The sequence below is a fragment of the Zea mays genome, chromosome 4 (assembly GCF_902167145.1).
Source record: "Zea mays cultivar B73 chromosome 4, Zm-B73-REFERENCE-NAM-5.0, whole genome shotgun sequence".
NCBI classification, from domain to species: Eukaryota; Viridiplantae; Streptophyta; class Magnoliopsida; order Poales; family Poaceae; genus Zea; species Zea mays.
The window spans coordinates 62,841,648-62,854,221 of NC_050099.1; the positions used below are offsets into that span (position 1 = coordinate 62,841,648).

General features: G+C 39.2%; 1 protein-coding gene across 2 annotated transcripts; it reads left to right on the top strand.

The window, feature by feature from the left end:
• The first annotated feature begins 225 nt into the window (after positions 1-225).
• LOC100193443 (calcineurin subunit B) lies at positions 226-6,409 on the top strand. Of its 2 annotated transcripts, NM_001138562.3 has the most exons (6): positions 249-445; positions 538-662; positions 869-965; positions 1,066-1,175; positions 2,175-2,249; positions 5,898-6,409. In NM_001138562.3, exons 1-6 carry the CDS (start codon positions 376-378, stop codon positions 5,946-5,948), a joined length of 528 nt encoding a protein of 175 aa, NP_001132034.1. In that variant the 5' UTR covers positions 249-375; the 3' UTR covers positions 5,949-6,409. The 2 variants fall into 2 exon arrangements, with proteins under 2 accessions (XP_020406877.2, NP_001132034.1); XM_020551288.3 differs by lacking the exon at positions 2,175-2,249 and having other exon boundaries at positions 226-445; positions 5,898-6,214.
• Positions 6,410-12,574: the final 6,165 nt, after the last annotated feature.

Genomic DNA, 12,574 nt, shown 5'->3' on the forward strand with positions numbered 1-12,574 from the left:
AGGACGACAACTATGGTAGTTGAGATAAAAAATAATTTTATAACCATTACAAGAGGTAGGAATATAGGGAAGGAATCTTGACGAGAAAAATGAAATATTAGATAAATTTAGGGGAACAATTGCGGACAGTTTAAGCGCTCCATGATGTATATGGCCTTATTACGCAGCCCGTTCAAACCTTTTCTCGAATAATACGGCCCATGGCACATCGATTTGGGTCACGGTATCGGCCCATGTTCAAAAACTCCAATGGTTCAATTTCTTATGTCACGTCCAGATTGGGAATTCCATCACGCCTCGTCCTCTCCGTCCCGACCAGAATCATCGCTTCTTCCTGCTCCGGCGATATCCGCCGCCGCCTGCGGTCCGGCCGAGATGGGGAGCACTTCCTCTATGCTCACCCAATACGATATCGAGGAGGTCCAGGACCATTGTAACCACGCATGTCAGTCGCTAACTCTGACACCTAATTCGCTCCCCTGATCTGGTCTAGTCTGATCTAATCTGGTGCTTCGCCGTCGCGGCTATCGGCGCTAGTCTCGCAGCAGGAGATCGTATCGCTGTACCACCGCTTCTGCCAGCTCGACCGTAACGGTGGTGGCTTCGTCTCCGCTGACGAGTTCATGTCGGTCCCTGAGTTCGCCGTAAATCCCCTCTCCCAGGTACGGCCCCCACCCACCGCTAAACTCGCCTCACGCCACTAACCACTCTCCTCTGTTGTCGACAACATCCTTGGAGTATGCTAATGGCTAGAGTCGTAGAGACCATGCTACGTTGAGGGTTTTGGCTGGAGCATGTGAATTGTGTGCTTAAGGAGGTGTTGTTCCCTGATAATTTGCAATTGAAGGTTGCTTTGTTCTAATATCAGAGGCTCCTGAGGATGCTGGATGGGCTCAACTTCAAGGAGTTTGTAGCATTTTTGTCAGCTTTTAGCCCCCGCACAAGCCTGCAGCAAAAGATTGAATGTAGGTATTAGATTTTTATTAAACTTCTATATTATTTGTCAATATGTAGTGTGGAAATTCTTTCAAATCTTTTTTGTCTGATTTTTTATATTTTCTCCAGTTATTTTCAGGGTTTATGATACTGACTGCAACGGGAAGGTTGCTTTTGATGACATCTTGAGCATCTTGCGAGATCTGACAGGTTCATTTATGACAGAGCAACAGAGACAGGTTTGTATTCTGGATTTCTGGTTCTTTGTGTTATCACACGACATAACAAAACGAATTAATAATCTTGACTTTTCCGTCTTGAGTTTCCAAATACTGGATATACCACATGTTTTCACATATTGCTTTTAGTCTGTGATTAATTAGGGCCTGTTTGGAAGCACCTAGTTTTTTAAAAATTGGTTTATGAAAACTGAGGTGGTTCCAAATATACCAGTTTATGCCCCAGTTTATAAAAACCGGATTTCTAGTTTCTTAAAACCAAGAAGCTAGCCTCTCCTAGCTAAAACCAGTTTATGAAAGCTGAGGTGCTTCCAAAGACCACCAACCAGTTTTTTTTATAAACCAATTTCTAGAAACGGGAGATAGAAACTGGATTCTTAAAAACTAGGTCGCTTCCAAACATGGTCTGTTTGGAAACGACCTAGTTTTTAAGAATTTAGTTTCCATAAACTGGTTTATAAAAAATTGGTTAATGGTGTTTGGAACCACCTCTATTTCCATAAACTAGTTTTAGCTAGGGAAGATTAGTTTTTTGTTTTTTAAAAAACTGGAAATCCAGTTTCTATAAACTAGAGCATAAACTGGTATGTTTGGAACCACCTCAGTTTTCATAAACCAGATTCTTAAAAACTGAGGGCTTCCAAACAGGCCTTAGTTGTGTAATTCATACCTGCACTTCTTGCGTGGTCATGAACTGTTAGATAGTTTCAGCTGGCAAGTTATCTCGGTAAAACATAATGCCTTTTGCAAGGAGTTTATCTTTCTTTCTCCCCCAGAAAAAGGCACTACTAGCACAATGCATCAGGATACAGTTTCCTGGAGTTAAGATTTCTTAATTTGGGTATATATTAGCTTTAAGAGGCATTCATTATTGTACATATTTGTGCGATAGTAATGTAAGAGACATTTTGGTCATTATGGTATTGTCCCCCGTGCGTGCACATTAGCATTAGTCTTTTCTGGCTATTCTCACGTGAAGACACATATTGTGCATTACAGAAAGTCTTGATTCATGTGTTAGAAGAAGCTGGATACACAAAAGATTCACATTTTACACTCCCAGACTTTATGAAGGTAACCTCGTTCCTCCTTTAACAGATAAATTTACTCAGTCATAAACATATTATCACCATCCATAATCTACTTTGGGCATAAAAATATTGCTTTCTGGGTATCAGAAGCTACTAAAGTTTGCTTATAAATTTATGTCAGTTACAAAACTAAATCTAGCTATGATACTATTCCTTACACTCGGACATCAACACCAAGTGCTATGGCAACTTAAGTGTTGGAACACATGTTTCAGATCTCTGGAGTAGCTTTATTATTTGTAAAGCTGTTAAAACATTAATATAACAGTCAACAAAGTACATGTTAAAGCATTAGGAGGGCTCAGAATATTTTCTGAATCAAGACCTCAATATTGGATGGCTGGTACTTTTTTTTACCGAATGCACGTTGATGGCTTCCAAACTAACATATATACAGTCTGAACAAGTAACGGTCATCATCTCAAATGTGCATTTTTCAGACAAGGTTCAACTCTTCTGATCCATTTGCTGCTGCTTGTATACTATCGAATCAAATGATATGTTTTTGTTATGGCATCTGCTGTCTGCAAATACCTTTATAGCCAATTTTAGGCATTATTATCTACCACCTGCTATTGTCCGTTAGCTTGTCTTTGCCAAATATTCAGCAGCTTGCAAGAGTTTTACATGCTAAGAAGACGCCACATGTGCTCCTAAAGCTAGATATTTCCAAGGCATTCGATTCGGTGTCATGGTCCTTCTTACTAGAACTATTGCAGCACCTTGGATTTGGCCGCAAATGGTGCAACTTGGTTAGCTTGATGTTGTCCACTGCTTCTACCAGGATTCTAATCAATGGGGAGCCTGGGAATTGCATCCTCCACCACCGTGGACTTCGCCATGGGGACCCGCTGTCACCCATGCTTTTTATTCTGGTCATGGATGTGCTGAATTCTCTTATTAGCTTTGCTTCTCGGGAGCACCTTCTGCAGCCAATTGTGTATCAACAGGCCCAACATCGCATATCCTTCTATGCCGACGATGTTGTTCTATTTCTTCAGCCTCTCAGGCCTGATCTCCTTTTGATCACACAGCTCCTTGACTCAAGACCAATATTCACAAAAGTTCGGTGACACCCATTCAATGTGGAGGGGAGGATTTGGCTATCATTTCTGAGCTGCTGCCATGTGAGCTCAAGGAGTTCCCTTGTAATTATTTAGGTCTTTCCCTAACACTTTGCCAGCCTAGAAAATCTGACCTGCTGCCTCTCATCGATAAAGTGGCAAACAAGCTACCGGGCTGGAAATCTTCTCTCATGAGCAGGGCCGGTCGGCTTGTGATGGTCAAGGTGGTCTTATCTTCCATCCCTGTGTACTCTATGCTTGCCTTGGACCTTCCTAAATGGGTAACTAAAGCAATTAACAAAATACGAAGATGTTTTCTTTGGAAAGGGCAGGAGCAGGTGCATGGAGGCCATTGTCTTGTTTCCTAGGATTGTGTTCAGCGGCCTTTGCGGTTTGGTGGCCTTGGTGTCCTTAATCTGGAATTATTCGGCTGGGCATTGCATGCTCGCTGGTTGTGGCTGCAAAAGACGGACGCCTCTCACCCTTGGGCCGGTCTTCCTTTTCGTGTGCCGGATTGTGTACAAGCTCTTGTTAACATGGCTGTGGTTTCCACGGTATGTAATGGCGAATCGACTAAGTTTTGGACAGACAGTTGGCTGCAAGGTCTTACTGTCACTGATCTGGCCCCAAATTTGATCCTTCTAATCTCAAAGAAAGCTAGAAAGCATAGGACAGTGGCTCAGGGGCTGCTGGGTCAGAATTGGGTTCAGGACATTAAGGCTTAGTTTGGGTACTCTAGTATTGACATCAATTCACATGTATTGAGGTGGATTGTGGTGTAACTTAAACTAATTTACACCCCAATCCACCTCAACACATGTGGATTGAGGTCAATACTAGAGTATCCAAACAAAGCGTAAAGGCACTTCTGTACAAGTGCTTTTGGAATATTTGCAGCTTTGGAACCTCATCGAGAGTATAGAGCTTCAGGATGACACTCCGGACTGTCACACTTGGCGCCTTTCTAAGCATGGCATCTATTCTAGCAAGTCTGCCTATGACGCCTTCTTCGCTGGGTCCATAACCTTTGCCCCTTGGAGGACCTTCGAATTGCAAAGTTTTCATTTGGTTAGCAATCAAGAACAGAGTGTAGACAGCCGATAGACTTGCTAAAAGAGGGATGCCTCATCCTAATGCATGCCCTCTTTGTGATCAGTCCAACGAGACCATTCAACATATCCTCATCATCTCTTGTGTTTTCGCCCGTGAAGTCTGGACTTCGATCCTCAGCAAGTTTGGTCTGCTCCCCATTGCCCCTCTGCTAGATTGCACACATTTCTCAAACTGGTGGAGCCAAAGCATCAAGAGTGTTGGAAAGGACATGAGGAAAGGACTCAATTCCCTAATCATCCTAGTGGCCTGGCAGCTTTGGAAACATCGTAATTCTTGTGTCTTTGAGGGTTCTAGGGCTTGTGTTCAAAACGTGGTGCTAGCGGTGGGCGAGGAAGGGCGCACTTGGTGCTTGGCTGGAGCTTCAGCCCTCCAAGACCTCCTGCTGCGTCAGCCCTCCAAGACCTCCTGCTGCGTCAGCTCCCCTCTGGGACTCCACCTGAATTCGGTGAAGCTAGTGGTCGTTGTTCTCTACCTTGTGTGTGGCACGCTGTCCTTAGACGTGGTCTGTAATTGCGGCCAGTAAGTCTTGTCCTGCCCCTCTTTGTAGTTTTCTTCTTACGCCCCGTTTGGATCATTGGAATTGAATTCCATTCTAATAATAGTAATTTAGGCATATATCAATTAAGCTAATTCGGTTTTATGCAAAATATATCTGTATACTATTATTAGCAAGATGTCGGAGATATTTATGTGCTACATTTTTATTATAGAGGAGTGAGACAAAGACTATCATGTAAGTTACAAAGTAGAAACAAATTCTACTAATGCATAAAATCATTTCCCACCCTCCACCTAATGAATTTGAGATAGATTTATATCTGAACTTTGGAAAGTGGTGGAATCTCAAATTCCATATTAAATAAGTTACTTGATTGAGTGAATTCCAATTCCTGTAAAATGAAAGGATCCAAACGCCCCGTTAATGAAATGACACGCAGCTCTCCTGCGTTTGTTCAAAAAAAAATATTCACAACACATGCACAATTTCACATTATACATTTTTATGCAGTAAATCGAACAATGAACAGTGTGAGTTTGTGACCATATGATTAAGGCTAGTCCAGACGAATTGCTTGTTGTATTCTGAAATGCATGAAGCGACTATTTATGTTGCAAACACAATTTCTTTGTGTTTGATATACCTTGGAAATTCTATGATATGCACTTATAAAGTTATGGAAGGGCAGGCCTGGTGCAGCAGCGAGAGCTATCTCACTGAGGCACTAGTTCACGCGATTGAAGCAGTCTCTCCGCATTTGCGGAAAAGGCTTGCCTCACTTTATCACTTTATCCCTTCTCCACACCCCACTCATGTGGGAGTTCTGGTGCTGGGTCTGTCCTTTCACTTATAAAGTTATGGCTCATCAATGTAACCACTGTACATCTGTATTGTACTATTTCAGCTGGAAGGAAGCGCCATTTTTTCCCTTGACCAACTTGGTATTTATTTTCAGATTATTGGCAATTCTGAGCTCAAGATGGAGGTTGAAGTTCCTATTGACTAAAAACCTAACAAGCATCATCTAGTTGCTTCAGGCCTGTATCTTCATTTGTGTTAAATTAAGTAGATGGTATATTTATATCCTTGCAACTCAAATCATGATCAGAGATGTAATTAAGGAAACATATGTACCTGCTATTTGGAGGTTTAGTTGGCTCGCACTTATACACAACGCTTGTTATACGCCGTGATATCTTCCAGATAACCTTACGGATGTAAGGTTCACTACAAATGTGTCAAAAAAAATTAAATGATCAAGGCATTACTGAATTTAGAGTTGTTAATACTAGATATACATTTTGTCTAGGTGCATATACATACAGTAAGCTATATGTATGTAGAAAATCTAAGACAACTTATAATTTGGAACGGAGTCTCTTGGAAAAGGTTATTATTTTTTTTGTAGATGGACTTGCCAAACAAAAGATATAAACATGGTGAACATTTCAGTTAACTTGGAAGACCCTGTTCATTCGACCATGATTGATCGGTGATCTATTGTACGGAGTTTTTCTCTGTATTCTGTAAGAGACTTTTCACTGACTGGAATCCCTGACGTCTTGGTGACAAGGCAACATCAGCTTTTTCCTGTATTTTCCCTGTATTTTTTAAGAGAACCCATGACATTACTACTGCGTCAAAGCTCCCCTTCTCATGGCCAACTTGAGGAAACCCAAAAAGATGGTACTCATCAAGAAAAACAGTTAGGTTTTCAGATAACTTAATTCGAGAAAAACAATCAGATAGTTACTAGCTCCTTGTTGGAGCTCTAAAGGGTCATGTACCCTAAATTTAGAGAACGAGGACGTCCTCTACTCCCTTCAACAGTATCCTCTAAACGGTCCTCTAAATTTAGAGAACGCTGCTGGATCCTCTATATGTAGAGTTTCTCTAAACGGTTCTCTATCTATTTGAATACTTTAAACAACCGGTTTAATAAAACTAAAATATGTACAATACATTTAAGAGTATGACAAATACATATATATACAAAAATTAAAAAATTAAAAATGTCTTTAATATAGGTATTTACATATAGAGGACGTGATTTAGAGGACGTTGTTGGAGAGAAAGTAGATATAAGAGATGAAATCTTTTAGAGAAGACTGTAAAGGACGGATATAGAGAATGTATATAGAGGACGTTACTAGATACAGTCTAACAAAAAATCAGATGACTCCTAGGTCCACATCCCAAAAATAAATCGCACGTTCCTGTATCGCACGTTCCTTTCTTTCTATCTCAAGACGAGGCGTTCTTTCTCTCAAGATGAGGCGTCCAAAGTTTCCTCTATTAATCTATATCATTATATAATCTATCAATTTAAACTTAGTAAAACTCACCTAACTAAATCTCACTCACATCCATAGCCTATACTAAATCCATCAAACAAATTGCATTTAGATTTAATACACCATCAAAACTTTAGATTGCTAGATAACCATCTATCTCTTACTCAAATCTAATGGACAATATTATTTTGATCGTCTCTCCCCCTTTCCTGTGACTCCGTCGTGCCTAGCCTCACCATCCCCTGCATCCCCTCCCTCGCACCCTCCCCCTCACTCGTGCCGCTGGTGCCGCTATCGACTCCTTCCCTCTCTGGGATCATAGCGTTATCATGAGCTATATGCTAGTTGATACACCCAACCCAGGTGTGTCACACCCAGTTTTGGAAGGCAAACCAAATACGAATCATGTACGTGCTAGGTCCAGAAACTCACGTACACAACGATTACATAGTTGGACATCATCACACATTGCTCAAAATAATAGTGAAAATGATACTTTATTACATCAAGATATCCAAGACATCAACAGATTCATTAACTTAACATAGTCATTATCATAATCAAAGTGCGGAATACGAAACGTAGAAGATAAGGCCTTCACAGGCATCTAATTGGGGGTTGCCACTAAACACAACTAGAACTCATCGTAGTACTGAAACTCCACAAAGTTCTCCATGTTGCCTTCATCTCCTCCTGAGCACTGATTACAGTGGGGACAACCTGGGGTTGGAGGGTTTTTTAAAGCAAGTGTGAGTACAGATCAACGTACTCAGCAAATATCTCGTTTGGCTAAAGTGGACTAGCTGTACGTGAGGGTTAAGGTTAAAGCAGTTGCTTTTAGTTGGTCAGATATTTATTACCAATAGTAAGCCAAGTTTTAGTAATAAACCTAGTTATTACCCAAAAGTACTCCCTCCAAAAAGGTAATCAAGGACAAGGTAAATACAAACTAGTCAATCCTTAGGTTTCAATTAAGTAATGTGGGACAGTGAGTTATAAAGTAAATAGGACATAATGGGTCAGAGGACACCTGCCTTCATCAGGTTGCTGCTCAAGGAAGTCTCCGGCAACACACTTAGGAACTACGGACTGCTCATTGTCTACGTAAAGCAATCATGCATTCAACACATTTGGAAAATGATAAAGGAACAATACACCTAACATATGCAATCAAGTGAACACAAGTCCAACAGAAAAGTACAAACAACAGAGTGAAAACTAGATTCTAGGGTAGACAAACAAACTAGGGGTTCGGGTTCTCTAAGTACTGCTTACCTCAGTGGATTACATAATTTACTATAGTCATCTTAATGGATTACTAGGAACGTGCCCGTGCGATGCCACGGAATACAAATTGCGACCCTTTAATAGACTTAGGGCCCTGACAACGTGCGGCGTGAGTACAATAGTGACGGCAAAATATGTGATTGTTAAACATAGATATAGAACGATATAAATAAGTCTACCCAAATAGATTGAAATGGAATCACACAAATAGTTTATAAAGAGTAAATATATAATGCTTAATCATATAAGTAAATATGTTGACACCTTGTACACTAATCTAATCTTTTTTAATAATATTGTTAACTCTCTGTTGTATATTTGCCGGGATGGCATATCTGCACGAATTTTCCTCGTAACTTAACAGTTCAATAATAAAGTTCCTCCGAAGAACCTTTGCATCCTACACATAAGACATATAAGAGAACAAAACGTCATTTTTTATTATTTAATTGGAATGTATGTTTGAATATGAAAGGAACGTACTCCACTCACCCTAACAAATTTCATTGGACTATCATTCCCCCACATGGCCATAGCTTGTAGGATAAGGTAGCTGGTGTTAAGCCTATAAAATAATGTTTTGCCAACTAAGTTATATACAATGGAAATCATATAAAAAAATGAAATTGCTAAGAAGATGGTACGGAGAAAATACTCTTTTAAGTCAATTGGAACACCAGGTTGAATTGTATGTTGCCACTTAAAAATATCCTCTGTCCATCCAGTACGTTTCTTGCTATAGGCAATCTTATATTTCTTTGAAGCGATGATAATCGCTTCTGCGAACCTCTTGTATGGCATATGCTTACACCAATCTTGAATAGGTGCAAAGTCAATAAAAGTGACGTGTTTTTTACCATGATCTATTACGAAAAGGGCGTAGCAACTGTTGAATTTCCATGGCATAAGAACCTATAAAATATCAGTCATTAGGATTGCAAAGAAGTGCCCTTTATAAATATATTTGAAATGAACTCATACTTACATATTTACAAGTCGTGATATAATAGTTCATTGATGGCCAACAATCGAGTGTTTTTGTTAACTCTTCTGCTGTAGGGTCCTGATGGTACTTTGGCAGTTTACCAAAACCAATCATTCTCTGGATAAATATTAATATATACATGACCACATGAGGATTAGATATAGATAGATACTATATATTGCTACATTATTGATTGGAAATAAACTTACCCAGAAGCGCATGTCCATATAATGCTTTCTATTCTTTATGATTTCACCTTTCGGCCTACGTGACTCTTTATTGGCAAGCAATCGAACAGCCATATCAAAACATTTTAGAGTCATATCTAGATTTATACTTAATAGGTTCTGCAGGTCTTTGACAGATATTTCTATCTTAAAAGGATTGAAACTTCGCACCCATATCATCCTGTAATGTAGCATGACATGACGGAAGTCTATATCAAGACTATACGTAATTGGTATAAATAAAATAGACAAAACAATAAGCACTTACTCTAATGTCCTATCATCTTGGATTGTCATAATGTAATCACATAGCACATCTATTAAATCGGCTTTAGTCACTGGCATGTCTTTTGTGGAGAGACCACTCATTAAAAAGTCGTCTGTGCACCCATCCGCCGAGACTTTTGTAGGAGTTCTTTTATCCCATTCATCAACAAACCACATTTGTAAGTCTGCTTGAGTAATGGGGCCATCCTCATCTTCCATCAATACCTCGCTATTATCAAGCACATGGAGTAGTTTCCTCTTCTTATGATTTGTTGGGCTATCTAATATCTCAACATCAGAGGGGCTTCCAGTATGAACTTCTTTATCATATTTGTATATTGGATATCTCCTTCTTTTGTTCATGTATGAAGATAGTAATATAGCAGCCAATTTTTTTCTAAAATGTGACATGTCATCCTGCAAATAAGAAACAATTTACTTAGCATTATATGTAACACTGACTGTAGATGTGCATATATACCATAATAGTAATAATATACCTAGGTAAAACTGTCAGATAGCTCATCCCCTGTCCAGTACTCGATATAGTTCAAAAGAAATAGGCCACATGAAGAGCTACATTATATACATGAATAAAAATGTCAAAATTAACATTTGTATGAAGAAATTAGTTAAGAAGAATTTATGTATACCCATCTGTCTACTTTGCATATCCCATATCTATTTCTCTCAGCGGCCAAGAAGCAACTTGAAGGTTTGGCCACCTGTGATCTTTTAAATCTTTACGCTGAGATACCATATCAATTTGCTTTTGCAGCCCTTTAATCTTTATATTTTTGTAAAACATGGAATCAGATGTTGCGCTAAGTTAATGAGATAATATTAGTAATTGTTTAGTTTGTGCAAACTCACCGAGTCAGTGAGGTCATTGCGGTCAAATGTAGTACCTGGTGTCAGAAGGTCTATCGTTGGGACAATGTCATTTGCCTGGACATTTTGTCCCTTCTTTCGTTGACGCGCTTCCCGACGCTTCTTATTGATCATGTTCCTTTGTTCAACGGACAATGTTGCACGCCTTTCTCTAGCCCTTTGAATTTTTTGTTTGATAGAATTACCAACCAGTGAAATGTTTTTAGTAGGGTTTGTTGCGGAATGTGTGAAATCAATGGTGCTACAGTTATCTGGAAAGCTAACTGCGAATTACGGTGAAAGCCAAAAACGGGGTTAATACATACTCATTAATCAACTTCATGATATATTAAAATTACTGGTAAAATTGTCATGTACCTGAACCAAGATGCACATCTGCAAATATTTCAACGTTAACCGCCTCACGTGTCTGATTTGTATTAATGTCTTCTTCATATATATCTATATATTTATAAAGGGTACATGTCAACTTTGTAATTCAGGGGCATGTAGGTATAACAATTAGGAATTTAACTTTTCATCACCTCTGGATGAATTGGGCTTTATCGATAGTGCTTTATTTCGCTGACGTGCTTCTCGACGGTTCTTATTTTTCTCATTCTTTTGTTCAACAGACATCGCATCATATCTTTCCTTATCCCTCTTCCTCTTACGTTCCTTAGCATCGACCATTGGTCCAAGCGAGTTTGATTCATTTTGATCACCTATAATGTAAGTTTGCTTATTAATGTTCCCCTACTTACTACGATTCAATCATCAATTGACACGTGCTAATTGAAATTTTACCTCGAATGATGGTGTTTGAGATGTCTGTGAATGGTTTGTGACCAGCGTTATGTCCCATCTGATCCATAACCAAAACAGTGCCATGGAAATATGAGCATATAAACAACAATGCAAGAGGGCCAACAAATATATAGATTAAACATGAGTTAACCATATTGGCCATCAAGGGAGAATAAATTGGGCATTATTAACCAGCATAATATATGGGGTCATAATTAACAAGGACAACTGAACCACTTATAATAACTAAATGCCTGGTGCGGCTGGATTATTGTTCCCAACCCTCAGGCTTGCTCCCAGCATTCTTACTTACCGCCTCCTCCTTGACTGCCTATCAGGCTGATCCCTCGATCCTCGGTGCATTTTATTATAGTAAGTATTACGTATAATAGCGTCATTAAAATATTAGTGTTACATTGAAAATATGGCACACGAATTTTACATATCATAATGAAGTTTGTCGTTCCAGATCTCTGTTTTATACTATTGTTAACTCCCCTGGCAACACAGCATAAATGGAGAACACACAGGATTGACAACTCTTGACATATGTAAGTTTGATGTCATATTATAACACCATGACAATTATTGTATCATAGAATACAGATTTGGTAAAAGATCTAAACTTGATGGGGAAGTGTATTGTTGTATGTTCCGAAGACTCAAGGCACTTTACAATTGCACTCTAGCTACACCTCTTTTCTTCAAGGAATGTAATAGCAAATTGACGATCGTGACCCCACTCCATCAAAGCTTTCCGAATAGCTGCAATGAATGCCACATTTTGATTACATGTATATGACATTTACTTCATAAGTTATAATGTGAACATAAATTTTATTTTAAGAGTTTTTTTCAAATACTTACGTTCAAAATGATGGGTGCTGTGATGGTA